At 43.6% G+C, this 15,008-nt stretch overlaps 2 protein-coding genes across 2 annotated transcripts in view; one reads left to right on the forward strand and one right to left on the reverse strand.

Moving 5' to 3' along the window:
* The window catches only part of LOC144512458 (SLIT-ROBO Rho GTPase-activating protein 1-like), a 39,685-nt gene extending 33,768 nt beyond the window's left edge, over nt 1–5,917 (forward strand). Inside the window, exons 19-23 of the mRNA XM_078243227.1 lie at nt 489–568; nt 1,085–1,265; nt 2,028–2,168; nt 3,516–3,846; nt 5,474–5,917. Of these exons, the coding sequence (XP_078099353.1) occupies nt 489–568; nt 1,085–1,265; nt 2,028–2,168; nt 3,516–3,846; nt 5,474–5,917 (1,177 nt within the window). The remainder of the gene's footprint in view (nt 1–488; nt 569–1,084; nt 1,266–2,027; nt 2,169–3,515; nt 3,847–5,473) is intronic.
* A 3,989-nt stretch (nt 5,918–9,906) lies between these two features.
* On the reverse strand, nt 9,907–13,299 carry kics2 (KICSTOR subunit 2). The gene is made up of 3 exons (XM_078242843.1): nt 12,782–13,299; nt 11,631–11,919; nt 9,907–10,877 (listed from the first exon to the last, which is right to left on the reverse strand). The coding sequence occupies exons 1-3, from the start codon at nt 13,011–13,013 to the stop codon at nt 10,058–10,060; spliced, it is 1,341 nt and encodes a 446-aa protein (XP_078098969.1). The 5' UTR covers nt 13,014–13,299; the 3' UTR covers nt 9,907–10,057.
* Nucleotides 13,300–15,008: the final 1,709 nt, after the last annotated feature.

Here is a 15,008-nt window from a genome sequence, read left to right on the forward strand (position 1 = left end):
TCAGTACAGTGTAGGGCTGCAACTAACGCTTATTTTCATAGAGTGATTAATCTTTCGATTCTTTTCTGGATTAATCGATTAGTTGTTTGGTCTATAAAATATCAGAAACTGTTGGAAAATGTGGATCAGTGTTTCCCAAAAGCCCAGGACGACATCCTCAAATGTCTTGTTTTGTCCACAACTCAAAGATATTCAGTTTACTGTCACAGAGGAGAGAAGAAACTAGAACATATTCACATTTAACTGGAATCAGATCATTTTTCATAAAAAAATGACTCAAAGTGATTAATCGATTATCAAAACAGTTGCCGATTAATACTAATCGATTAATCTTTGCAGCTCTAGTACAGTAGCTGTATTGTTGCATAAACGTCTTCAGACTCTTCCTCAGCAGCCTCCTCTCCATCTGTGCTTCCTCCCTTTTGTTCCCATGTTGAATGGACAGTGTGTGTATCTGAGCTTTCCTCTTCCTCTTCCTCTTCCTGCAGCGAGAGTCCGTTCAGCGAGCCTGGGGCGTTGGAGGAGGCCGAGCCCGACTGCGGCACCGAGACCCAGACAAGCGACGAGGGTACGCATGACCCCCTGACCCCTCCACACAATTCGCCCACACTCCCAATCCCTCTGTGTGTCCTGGTGGAGAGAGGTTGCTACGGCAACCGCAGCCATGGAGACATCTCTCCCCCCCACCACTCTCGCTCTTTTCTCCACACCCCACCCGCCTCTTCTTCCTCCCTTCTCTCTCTCTCTCTCTCTCTCTCTCTGTCTGTCTCTCTCTCTCTCTCTCTGTCTGTCTCTCTCTCTCTCTGTCTCTCTCTCTCTCTCTCTCTCTCTCTCTCTCTCTCTCTCTCTCTCTCTCTCTCTCTCTCTCTCTCTCTCTCTCTCTGTCTGTCTCTCTCTCTCTCTCTCCCTTTATCTGAATTGATAGAAAAGACTTAAGCCCTGAGTGTGTTTTAATGCTCTTTTCTGATTGGTCGAGCTGTGGGAGGAACAAAGCAACACAGACAGCTGATTGACAAGATCAGGTTCACCTCTATTTCCACGTCTGGCTCTTATCTTCACCCCCCCCCCCCCTCCTGTTTTTCAGAGGGTGAGGGTGTGGAGGCGGTGGCGCGGTTCGACTACGTGGGGCGGTCGGCCCGCGAGCTCTCCTTCAAGAAGGGAGCATCCCTGCAGCTCTTCCAGCGAGCGTCACATGACTGGTGGGAGGGGCGGCACAACGGCAACCGTGGCCTGGTGCCTCACCAGTACATTGTGGTGAAGGACAGGCGAGTGCACACACACACACTTTCATTTATATGCTTTTTTTTTTTTATATATAATTTTCATTTTTCCTTTAATTTGGGGTAATATGTATAGTAGTTTTAAGTTGCCGGTATGGCTGCAAGTAAGTAAGTAAAATGTTCATTGCCGATTAATCTGTCAATTATTTTCTCGATTAATCAATTTGTTGTTTGGTCTATAAAATGTCAAAAAAATTGTGAAAAATGTGGATCAGTGTTTCCAAAAGAGAGAAAAAGACGACGTCCTCAAATGTCTTATTGTGTCCACAACTCAAAGATATTCATTTACTGTCACAGAGGAGAGAAGAAACTAGAACAATATTCATATTTAACAAGCTGGAATCAGAGTTTTGTACTTACTTACATAGTTGACAATGAATCGATTAAACTTTGCAGCTCTAGTTGCCGGTCATAAAAAACTAATATTGTTTTGCTTTAAAAAAACATATCACTTTTGGACACGCCCTAAACACACCTACGCCAGGCGCTTCACGCCGTGTGCTTAGATCGTTAAAATAGGGCCCATAAGCTCTTGTTAACATAAGTGGCTCATTGCAATCATTGACGAGCTGCAGTGATGGATTCAGGTGGATTTGTAGCACACCTTGTTGATTAGTGCTATTATTGGACTGAGGGAGTCAATAACTGTGCGCTATCGATCGCTTAATTGATGATTGGTGTGCTGGCTGTGCTCTCCTGTCTCCGGAGCGATTTGTCCTGATTGAGAGTCTCTCTGGGTGTCTGCAGGGCCGACGTCATGTCAGATAGCCTCAGTCAGAAAGCAGACAGCGACGGAGGAAGCAGCAGCACCGACGACAAGAGATCCAGGAGCGAACTAAGCTCCCCGACCGACATCAGACCGCCAGAGACCTATAACAGGTCCGTCATGTAAGACACCTTCCATTATCACATGAGAACACGGAGGATCGTTTCAGCTGCGGGGAACGTTAAACCCAATTTCCAGCTCTTTCTCTCACCTCTAAAAATACCTGTGAATTTCATCACGCTGTTATCACTCCTGTTTCTCACGTGAACTGCTGACTTCTTTTACTCTCATTCCTAACTATACATGTAATCTATGGAAGAGATATGGGTATGCCACAGTGGATGAAGAGGTATTCATAACTTTTCCGCATTAAAATGTCTAAAATCGACTAGACCAATGTTAAGGGCTGGGCATCGTTTGGATTTTAACAATTCTGATTCCAATTCCGAATCTTCCTTTGGATTCCGGTTCTTATTGATTCTCGATTCTGATTCTTTGAGGGGTGGAGTTGAAACGGGTCACATGCCTATTTTCACAAATAAGAGGAAAGTTTTTTATTTTGATTCAATGGTGGGTTGCAGTTTTACAGCTTTTTCAACGTAAAATAAAGCCACACCAGAGCGCTGCTTACTGTGCTCCATGGCTGCAACACAACAAGCTCCTGGCCGCTACAGAAACCAACACTTGCACATGTTAAACTGGGAAGCAATGATCAGATTTGAAACCAAATCCTCTAAACGATTCCAATAAAGAAACGATTCTACTGGAACCTTCATTTTTGAACCGATTCCAAGTAGGAATCGCTTCTCGATGCCCAACCCTACCTATGGTATACTGTATATTTAGTTGAGTTGTGTACTTATCCTAAATGTTTCCAACAATGTTCAAACCTAGAGAAGTCTGCCATTTCATTCAAGGTAACGCGTTACATTTGGTCGCCTGTCGATGGCGTCGTATCCCCGTTGTGCGTGCGTCAGTGTTGTGTTTTTACGATACATTTTTAGAACCGGTTGAATGAGATTTAGTCTGGATCAGAGAAACGAGCGGAACAAACGTGAGCTGCAGCTCGGCTGGCAGCTCGTCCGCTGACCAAAAGAACAGTGTCATTTCAATGTTTTTGAAAATGTTTGAAGAGTTATCTCAGGACACTTTACAGATAGAGTCGGGTCTAGACCACACAGTAGTTGAGTAAATGTGTTTTTCCTTTCCAAACCTTAAAGTGCTCATATTATGCTTTTTCCCTTTCCTTCCTTCCCATCTTTTTTGTGCACAAAAATGAGCATAATATGAGCACTTTAACTCTTGAAAATGTAGGACATACAGATGTGCATTCTCTACATCTTCCTCTGCTTCCTCTTGCTGCTGTATTTTAGCACAAAGGTTCAAACATTCGCCGCACTCAGAATCCTCCTCCAATCTGAAATCATAAATAAGCTGCTGTTAACGGTGTTTGTCCTTCCTGTTGACAGTCACAGGAGGAAGCGGACCGACGGTTTATTCCGCCGCCCCCTCGGCCGCTCCAACGACAGCCACTGCCACGGTAACGGAGGCGGGATGGAGCGAAGCTCCCCGCCGGTGACGGGTCACTTCAGCCCCAGGGAGCTGCTGCTGGGGCGGGGTCAGGGTTTGACCCCGCCCCTCGACAGCCCGGAGCGCCGCCGGCGCTCTGCAGCCGCCGTGACCATGATGGTGAGCCGACACGATTCGCTGCGGCGGCCGGAGGACACGCCCATCCGGCGCTCGAGCAGCGGGCAGCATGGCTTTAGCTCCAGAGCGCTGGACCCCGACACACTGGCTCAGGTACACACACACACACACACACACGAATACAGTTCATTAACTTAAATAGATGGCATTAATTAAAGCTGTATTAATCAATGTTTAATGGATTCAAATTGAATTATGGGAAATGGGTTCCTTGTAGTGACAAACGCATCAAGAATGATCCGTGTGTCTGCAGCTGTAATATGTTTTCAGAGCCCAAGCAATCCAAATCCAAAAAATATTCAATTTAAAATGAAATTAAGAAGCAAATCTTTGGCATTTTTGCTTCTTCTCTTCATGTACTCCTTCTCTTTAAAGCGGTTACAATAAGTATTTTTTTATATAACAACGTGATGTCTGACGATGTGTCTCTGGTTGTGATGAATCTGCAGCTCCTCTCGGCTTTACAGCTCACGTTTTTATCTGTCCGGCTCACAACCTTACTGTTGTGGTTCACTGTCAGCACCCTCGTCGTTGGCGTCGTTTTCAGAGAAAGAAACTGTAAAAAGCCACTGTACCCTCCCCGCTCAGCAGCAAACAGCAGCCAGTTGAACTTAAAATGATGATAAGTCAGTTTTGTGTTCACAACTTGTTTCCGCTGACCACAAGTGACAAAAACAAAAACAGCTTTGACAGCCCAAAATGAATAGGCTTGGTCAACGTTTGGATTTCAACAATTCTGATTCCGATTCTTCTTTCGATTCAGGACAGCTGAAGACATGAAAGGGGAGAGGGGGGGGGAATGACATGCAGCAAAGGGCCGCAGGTCGGTGTCGAACCCCGGCCCGCTGCATGGAGGAGTAAACCTCTATATATGGGCACCCACTCTACAAACTGATGGTACCACTTCAATGGTGATTTACAGTCAAATAAAGCCACACTTTGAGCTGCAACACCTCAAGACCCTGGGAGTACGGGTCGCTATGGAAACCAAAACTTAGTTAGTTACTTGTGTTAAAGTGTTGAACTGATTACTGGATTCCAAACCAAATTCTCCTAAGTGTTCCAATAAAGAAACGATTCCATTGGAATCATAATTTTTAAAACCATTCCAAGTTGGAGCCGGTTCTCGATGCCCCGTCCTAAAGATGATGTCCTTAATTGTCTTGCTTTCTAGAAAATGATCACATTTTAAAAAGCTGGAATCAGAGAATTCATACCATATACAAACTGGGAACTATATCTGAGAATATAGTTCCCAGTATGTATACAGTTAGAAGATGGCTGTGTCTCATGTGACCTTGTTATTTGTACACCCTGTGACTATACAAATCACAACATGTTAATAGGAACATGTTGGCGTTATTTTGTCACTTATTGGGAGCAGTAGGCTAGATGGAGCCGGTTACCTCCAGGATCTGTGCTAAGCTAGGCTAGTTGGAGCCGGTTACCTCCAGGATCTGTGCTAAGCTAGGCTAGTGGTGGGGGCGTCAGACAGTTACAACACGCACGGAGATGAGAAGGGCATGTATGGACTTATCTAACTCTGGGGGAGACGGTGAATAAGACAAAGTCCCAATAAGTCGGCGTGTTCCTTTAAACCGATTAATCGATTATCAAAATAGTTGACAACTAACCGATTGATCTTTGCAGCTCTACCGTGAAGCTATGAAGTGTTTCCTTGTTTTTCTTGGTGGACTCCTCCTCTTTCCTCCTCCTGCAGGACATCGAGGAGACGGTGACCGTGGCTCTGGGGGAGTTGCGGCAGCTGGAGCGGCAGGGCTGCCGGCCGGCCCCCGACGTGGTGCTGGACACACTGGAGCAGGTGAAGAACGGCCCCGCCACGACTTGCTCCTCCGAGTCTCCCAGCCCCCACAGCACCCCCAGCACTCCGGGCACACCGGGAACCCCCGGGACTCCCGGGACCCCTGGCACCCCAAGCCCCCTCAGCCCTCTGAGTCCCATCAGCCCGCTCCCCGGACCTCCGCCCGGACCTCCCAGACCGGCCAACCCTTCCCCCGACACCCTGGGCTCCTTCAAACCTGTGGCAGCTGCTCGCATGGGGGCTCCACTGCGGCCCCCCGCCCTTCGGCCCAAACCTATGGTGCCACCCAAGAGCAGCACCCCACCTCTGCCCCCGCCGCTGGACAAATCCTGCACCATGTGAGCCAAAACAGGCCAACGAAAGGCCAAATCAGGCCTACCCGGGCCAAAAATGGGCCAGAAGAGGAGATCAGGGTACTGCTTACTGTTAATAATCACCATGAGGGTAGAAACGGTAGGACAGAGAAAAAGGGTTTAAATGTAGTAAGAAATTATAATATATGACATGACCTATGATATGATATGCCATGATATTTATGTGTTGTCAGGTTGGTGTGTACTCTCTTGGTGTGTAGGAGTTTACTTTCTCCATGTATTGAAGCATTTATCAAAGGTTAGCTAAAAGAAGTGCTGGTAAAGAGACACAGGAACGAAGCGTAGGCAGAGCATCCTGTCCTGTATATGGGGCGATAGTCGCAGAGACGTGGGGAGTGTAGTGCATCTCCAGTAAGATGTAGTTTCAGTGACGTGAATTGTAGTCACCCACAAAGGCTGCTGTTTTCTTAAAAAAAAAAAAAAAACGATCCCGATCGGCTGCTGTATCTGCGACGAGAGACTAAAGGAAGAGGACCCGGGAAAGAGTGAAGGTGGACAATGGTTCAACGACGTCTGTGTGACTTATAATTTATTTTTTTATTTCCCACTCGGTTTAGCTGCTAAGCTCACTTAAAGCTCACTTAACACCTCAAACCACGAAACGCCTCTTGAGGTCGTCAGTGACACCAAACTCACGTTTATTTAACCAACGTCCAGCTATTTAATGAATGTTTCCAGTATTAAATGACTGTTCAGCCATCTATTGAATGTTCAGCGAGTTTCTGCGGCGACTCGCTTAACTTTTTAACAGCCTTCTTGTGTTTTTGGAAGGAGAGCCCCTACGCCCAGACCGGAGCTTCAAACCGGGTGTGACGGTTGAGCGGTGGAGGGAGCTTGGACAGAACTTTTTCTGGGATGGGGGTGGGTGTATGATTTTGTTCTTGTTTGTGTATGCAAGAAGTGTGTGTGTGTGTGTGTGTGTGTGTGTGTGTGTGTGTGTGTGTGTGTGTGTGTGTGTGTGTGTGTGTGTGTGTGTGTGTGACCTGCTTGCCTGCCCTTGTTCTGCTCCCTTGTAAGTGCAGAAGCACTAGAATAGTGATAGATGATAGATAATTCATGCCTGCCTTGAGTGCCAGAACACGCAAGTGCAAGTTGGGAAAACGAGTGCAAAAAGCATGCCACTTTCTATGTATGTATGTGTGTGTGTGTGTGTGTGTGTGTGTGCGTGCGTGTGTCAGAATAATAGTTTACCTGGTTGTGAAGTCACTGAAGTCACTAGTTAACCTTAAATTCACAATAAGCTAACAGGGTGGGGCTTTGTGTGTAAACGCCCAAAAATAAAACACTTGAACAGCACACTGAATGTGGGTTAGTCCAACCGGGCTGGTAACTGATGTGTGTGTGTGTGTGTGTGTGTGGTGATTTTACATGACGTGCTGAGATGGGCTATGGATGCACATCTGTCTGTGTGTGTGTGTGTGTGTGTGTGTATGTGTGTGTGTGTGTGTGTGTGTGTGCGTGTATGTATGTGAAAGTGCCTTTTTTTTTATCCTTGTCTTTTTTGGGGAGTTGTGAATCCACTCACGCATGTCCTGAACGAAGAGCAGCAGCACTCTGAATGAAATAATCATAAAGTGTTTAGTAGATTACTGAATTATGAATTCTAGCATTAACCCATTGTGACATTGCACTTTGATGTATAGGATTGTGTACTTGGCATGTAGCATCAGAACATGTTGGTGCATTTTAACTCAAAGGGAGGTTTCTTTGAATGTGTTTCATAATAACGGAAATGGTTTTTGTCTGTTAGTGTTGCTGTATTTGAACAACTGAGCTTCCTAAAGATTAGCTCATATAGCCAAATGGATTGTATCAACGTGTTGTATTTATATTATAAATAAACCTGAATAAATTAGCATTCAAGTCATTCAATTGATTGAAACTGTTCTTTAGATGAAATGTGGCTAAATGTTTGGTTTGGACACTCATGAATCTCCAGGTGTGTTCTGTAAATCGGTGGTTTCTTAAACTTTTTCTGTCGCGCCCCCTTAAGAAAGTTCATTAAAATTAAAAAATGTTGCAAATGTCAATGGGCTTCTGAATGAGCTTTTCTTACCTCTGGAATAGAACCTGGATGTTCTGGTTTCACGTCAGCTCTATAGAGAGTTATGGTTCCCTGTTAATGCTCTTGCAGTCTGTCTGACCACATGTACAGTGCTGGAATAAAAGGCTGACGTCATGTGCCTCCCCTTCTGCCATCTCTGCTATTTTTTTTTGCAAGGGCAGCGTCGCTGCATCCGGGGCTTAGCACTGTCCAAGACGGCTGTGATTGTTCTAAAAAAAATAAAAAAAAGTTTTCAGTCAAAGCGTTTTTTCCCCCTCTATCCCAGAATAGATAAGCAGTGTAGCCAGACCATACTCCAGCGCTGACACAGCGAGACTAGTAGTCTCATTGACAAACTGTTAGAAAACTCTAATAACAGAAATCCAAACAGACTTATTTGGGAGGATATCGCTACATTAAAAATACGTCAGTCAGGAGAGACTTCGTTGCAGATATGCAAAGATTTATTGTACGAGCGCATTGATATGACATGTACAGTCTTTGGAGATTAGACTCCATCATTATGAAATGAGATATATATATATATTTATTTTTTTATTTAGGGGGTTAGAAAGCCAGAAGCTGATCCCCGTGAGTGAACGCCTCTAACAGCTGTTCAGTTTTAGATGAGAGAAATGTGATTAAGTTTAGAAGTCTTCCTACAAGAATTTACACTGAGCTCCATTTTCATTACCAATCAGAGATATAAAGCATTAAAAAAAGCCATTGTATTGAACCATATTTTACAACTGAGGCTCCAGACTTTAAACATGTCAGTGTAAAATCATATTTATCAGCAAATTCTTATAAAATAAGCATTTAGTACCAAGGTGATATAACAATATTAAAGGTTGATATTATGCTATTTTTCAGGTTCATACTTGTATTTTGTGTTTCTACTAGAACATGTTTACATGCTTTAATTTTCACAAAACAATTTATTTTTCTCATTCTGTCTGTCTGAATATACCTGTGTTCACCCTCTGTCTGAAATGCTCCGTTTTAGCGCCTGTCTCTTTAAGCCCCCCCTCCAGAAAAAGCCCAGTCTGCTCTGATTGGTCAGCGTTTCCGGGTCTTCCGCATATGCACTCTCTGTGTCTCTGCACTGTCATTGCAGCCGGGGAATGACGATAACAGCACTGTAGCGACACTTTCTACCTATAGATGTATAATTGTGACATCACAACGTTACAGAAGTCCTGACGCCTCATTTAAAGGCACGGTTTCTGAATATGGGCTGTGTATATTTCTCTGTGGATTGAGAGTTTTGATATTTTCACAGTATTTATGTAGCACCTCAACCTGCGTTATAATTTTTTTTCAAAACACTGAAATCTAACTTTTTATAATATGGGACCTTTAAGACAACATAACATAACAGTAAATAAACTATTAAAATGTAAAGTAAATGTTAAAACAGTATTGATGCAACATACAGTAATTCAAATCCTTAATATGTTTTAAATAAACAAAAGGTTTTAAGCACCTCCAGCGTGTCTATTGAACTGTCACTAGGGCTGCACAATTAATCCCAATTTTATCGAAATCCCAATATGGACTAGTGCAATATCCAAATCGCAGGGGGGCACTATATTTGTCAAACCGTTCTGAATGAAGTATTGTGGTACTGCAGAGACGTCCCGGCCTACAAATCCTATCCTACAGACTAAAGAAAAAATCTTTGTTTGGTACAGATCCTCGCAAAAATCACACTATAATTATTTGAATTTTTTAAGATTTAATATTAGTCAATGAAAATGAGAGTAATGATACAAACATGATCATTCCCTTCAATATCGTGAATCATATCACAATCGCAATATCAGTCAAAATAATCACAATTAGATATTTTCCTCACACCTAAGAATCAGCGAGAGAGGAGCTGTTGTTGGTGCATCTCTTTGGTCTGGACCTGGCAAAATGAGATTCAGAGCAACAAAAAGGAGGACTACTAAACCAACCAGAAGTTGGTCCGCGGTTTCCAAAAGAAAATGGAACATTTATGAGCATCTTATATATCTGTGAGAAGTTATTTGAGGTTCATCCTCACTTCCACCGTGCGTGTCAGCCCTTTGACCCAGGTTTGAGGGTGCTGAAGGGTTTGGAGTTTCGCAGTGAGCCTGAGATCTCCTGCAGGAAGGCGGCGATGTGCAGATCCTTCTCAGACTTCCTGCCGTCAAAGATAACCACCAGAGTGAAGTGAGGCTCGGGCCGCGTCAGGTAATAGGTGCTCTGGACTTTATCGTCGTAGAAGTGCACCACCTTGTCCAGAGTGTTGAGCTCAGCAGCGCGGTCTCCCATCATCATGATGACGTTTGGCCAGTGTGTGAGCGGCCGCTCCCCTGTCGGCAGGGACACCACGGCGGGGAACTGCTCCACGCCCTTCGGTGCTTCTCGGTACGAGTGCGGGTGGTGGTAGCCGTGGCCCTGGAAGCTTTCGGAGCCTCGGTTGTCGAACACCAGAGACACGTTGCTGGCGTCGTGTTTGCGGATGAAGGAGCAGATCTTCCCGTGGTAGTCGGCCGTGGTGCGGGCGGTCAGGGCTCTCATGTCGGCCGGGGCCGTCTGCCGGCTCAGGGCTTCGTGGAAGTAGAAGCTGAACTTGGCGAGGAGCAGCGCCTGGAAGCGCTGCAGCCACGTGTACAGGTGCGGCGGCTGCACGGCCTTCTGGGACTGACCTCCAAACAGATGCTTGCGGGTCTCTTTCTGCCGCTGGAAAAGCTGACCCCAGGCGATGAGCTTGGAGTTGGCAGCGTGCAGGCTGAGCAGAGCAGGCAGGAAATACCACTCGGACACCTGGGCCTGGCAGCGCAGTAACTGGGTCACCACGTCCACCTCCGTCTGGAAGCCCTCCTCCACGCGGCCCAGGATGGGGTGATGGAACCTGAAGGAGCGAGGAAGAGGAGTTTAGTAGGAACACAAGCAACCAAATGCAAAGACAGAGCTGGCCTAATTTGAAGTGACCTGCAAGCAGCTTGTCCTGCTGAGAATACATTTGCATTTAAGTACACACACACACACACACAGACACAGACACACACACTATATTTGGGCTCCACGTATATCTCCAGAGCGCTGACGAGAATGTTCACCTTCACCCTTCAGTGCACGGTCACATTAGTGATGTGTGGTGTCACACTGCGACCTGCTGCAGCTCCTTCACCAGCTCAACCGTGCAGTTTGTGTTCCTGCTTACAGTTGCAGGACACAGTTTTGCTGACGCGTCTCCGGGGACAACGGTGAAATTCTGCGTTCGCTGGATTTAGCAGAAAGTTTTCCCCCTCCAACCCAGATATGTCTGTCTCTTTTACAAGTTATTTTATCGCACTCATTTCTTTTTATAATCCACCTGCTTCTTGGTTTCTTTGGTGGCATTTTATATGATTGAGTCCTGAAACCACAAGTGTCTTTGCAGTGCGGATGTTTTTTTGTTTTTAATTTAAATCAACTTTTAAAAAAAAAATGAGTGTCTACAGTTTGAAACAAGTTGCTGCACTAAATTGGGAAGATATATTTGTCAAAAATACTTCATAAAACATTAAGGACTAAAATTATTCAAAAAGCAGATTTTGTGCACTTAAAGCATCATATTTTATAAAGTGATCGTGTGTTTTGTAATGCAGAAACAGATACACACTTGGAGCTGTATTTATGCAGGACGGCTTCCAGTGTGGTGACCAGCTCGTCTAAGTTGATGCTTTTCTGGCTGCCCAGTGAGTGCATCTTCTCGTACAGGTCGGCCATCTCCATGCGGGCCTGGGTGAAGTGGCAGAGCTGCTCCGACAGGTGCGACAGCAGGTCCTCCAGGTAGGAAGCGGAGCCCGGCTGGCTGTGGCGCCCCGTCGTCACCACTTTCCTGAGCTCGTTGTAGAGGGAGGTGTAGATGGTTCGGATGGAGTCCTTGCGGCTGAAGAAGGACTGGCCGCCTGCAGAGAGAGAGGGGAGATACAAATGGTTGACTTATTCCAGCATTCATGTGCTACAGCGCCATCTGCTGTTGGAAACATGTTGGTGTCCGTGGGACTGCGTCTCAGAATTTCCCAGGATTAAACTTTTGGTTTTGCACCTTTTTGGTTTTTTAGATTTTCTCGCCTTCTACTTTGTACTGCCACTCCTGCACAGCAATTTCCCTCGGGATAATACAGTTTTATCTTATCTTAAAAGTAGCCTACCTAGTTTGGTCTTTGGGCTGAAAGCAAATTAAATAATTTGAGTACAATATTGAATGTATTTCATATCAATATTTCTTTAAATTTGCCACAATTTATAGAGCTTTCACAAAGGTGGCTTACCATCAAGTGGTACAGCTTACACTGGTGTTATGTAACTAAGTACATGTACCTAAGTACTGTACCTAAGAACATTTTGAGGTATTTGTACTTTACATGAGTATTTCCATTTTATAACACATTTGCCCATCCTCCACTACACTTTGATTCAGATTAATACAAAATAAGCACTTTTAGTTTTGGTCTTTTAAGTATATTTTGAAGATAATACTTTTGTACTTTTACTAAAGTAAGATTTTGAATGCAGGACTTTTACTTGTAATAAAGCATTTCTACACTGTTGTTTAAACTTCGTAAGAAGCTTAATTACATTTTCCCACTATTAGCTATACCAGTGGTTCCCAACCTTTTTCACGCCAAAGACCCCTAAACATTTTATAAGACATAACGTTAACGTTACACGGGATACAATCAAGGACACATCGGCAGGGAAAAGCGGTTTCAGACTTTGACAAACACTTATTTTCGATGCCTCCCACCACCTCCTCCTGTGAATTACCCATTTTCTGTCCGAGGAATGTCATGTTGTGGTACGCCTTCTCCGCGGCGGCCAGGTGAGCCAGAGCGGCCAGCAGCGCGGCCCAGATCGCCCCGGTGCTCTTGCTGTTGTCCTTCTCCTTCTCCACGTAGTCCTTAGCACGGTCGAAAGAAAACATGCCAAGCTGCGTGAAGAAGCTCTCCAGTATGGCCCGCTCCCGGGGAACGGGTCGCAGCTCCTCCACCTCCGTCATTGGGTCAGAGATACTCCCGCAAACTGACCGTTAAAGCTGCCTGTCAGGGCGAGCTAACGGCTAGCTTACTGTGTTAGCAAATTGACAGACTAGCGTTTAGGTAAGAAAAGATCATTTTCCAAACACAATACACGCAATTTAAAACAGTTTCACATTATTTCAAAACGTATTCCTTCACGATGATGTCGGCAAATTCAATATGTACTTAAAAAGACAATAATTGTAAAGAATTGTCTGTTTCCAGCTAACTAGACTAACTGCGCGACGCCATATTGGTTACATCGGATATAAACACTACGGCAAGCTAAGAGTACCAAGATAAATGCGTTTGGCAGAGTTTTACAGTAGCGCTAGACTGAATTATGGGGCTAATATTATAGAAATAGGCTATTATTTTCAAATGTGTGTTGTGAGTAGTGAAACTGTATCTGTATGTGTGTACTCAGATTTGTAAATCTGTAAATTATCATAAAAAAACAAAACAGAAACTGCAAATACGCGCTCAAAAACTGATGAATTAAAGTTTTTACTAGTAGGCCTATTTAGCTTCAATAATTGGTACATATTTACAATTCTAGCTTAAGTGCACATTTACGAATCTCAGTATACATTTACTCATTTGTGAACACAGTTACAGATTTGTGTACACAGATTGTTTTACATTGTCCCAAATATATTACGTACAGTTACAGATAAGCTAAGCTAGACTTTATTAATCCCACACTGGGGATATTCCTGTGCTACAGCAGCTCAAAAGAAAAGAAATGACACACATCAGAGTAACGCAAATACACATTAAGTAGACATAGGAGAAAAAATATACATAAAGTATAAGAAATAGAAAAAACAGAATTATTTATAATAATAATAGCAATAAAACACAATAAACACCCTTATATAAACAACTATATTCACAACTCTCCACAAACATTTGCAAATAACTTATCTACAATAATACCCCCATATATTATGGAATACTATATTATCAAGAAGGTGTACTTGAAAACAAGGGTTTTGTATCTACTTTTTAGGTTGTATCTGTAACCATAGTTTTATAAATGTGTACATTTTGTTTCTACTTGGAAATTCAGTTTTAAAGTATGTGCATTCAGAGTGTTTGCAAGCTCACTTTCACAATCTATGTGGCAAAAATAAAAAATAATATATATATATATATATATATATATATATATATATATATTCCAATAATATCCCAATATATTTCCACAGCAAAGCACACTGTACATTTCTATTATGATCACAGCTCTGTCTTTGCTAGTCATGTACGTCATCCCTGAACACATGGTTTTCTGGCTTTGCCCACTGGGCTTTAATGCAGCCAGTAATATTATTTCTAAGAAATATGGTTCCAACCCTTAGCAATTAATAGAAACATTCATAGGAATCGGATTTGTGCTGGTGGAGGAGTACACTGTCACATGATTTTGTCAATGACTCTTTGTAAGAAAGTCAGTATAATTATTGATAGCCCTGGCCTGACTATGAAACTGGTTCTGTTGAAAGTGGTCAAACCCAAATCAGCCAATGTAATGTTGTTGGCCTTGCTAGCATCATGACTGGATTTGGTGTGTCAGTCCACCACTGTGATCCAGACGGAAAGATCTCAGCAACTAGTTGATGGATCGCAATTAAATTCATCGTGTTGTATTTACTTATCCTGTAAAATATCCCAACATCTACTTGATGGATTGGCACAAAATGCATGTTTCTAGGGCTGCACCTAACAATTATTTGTCCTTATGAATTTGGATTTGGATTAACTGACCAATCATTTAGTTTAAAAAAACAAACAGAAAATAGTGGAAAATGCCAATTACAAAGCCAAGGAGTCATTTTCAGATTGCTTGTTTTTTCCGACCAATAGCCCATAATTCAAAGAGTATAAACTTTCAAAGTTATATTTAACAGTAAGAAAAGTAAAAAGCAGCAATCTTTCACATTTTAGAGCAGCAACTGATGGCATTTGGGATGGCG

The sequence above is a fragment of the Sander vitreus genome, chromosome 23, assembly GCF_031162955.1.
Source record: "Sander vitreus isolate 19-12246 chromosome 23, sanVit1, whole genome shotgun sequence".
NCBI classification, from domain to species: Eukaryota; Metazoa; Chordata; class Actinopteri; order Perciformes; family Percidae; genus Sander; species Sander vitreus.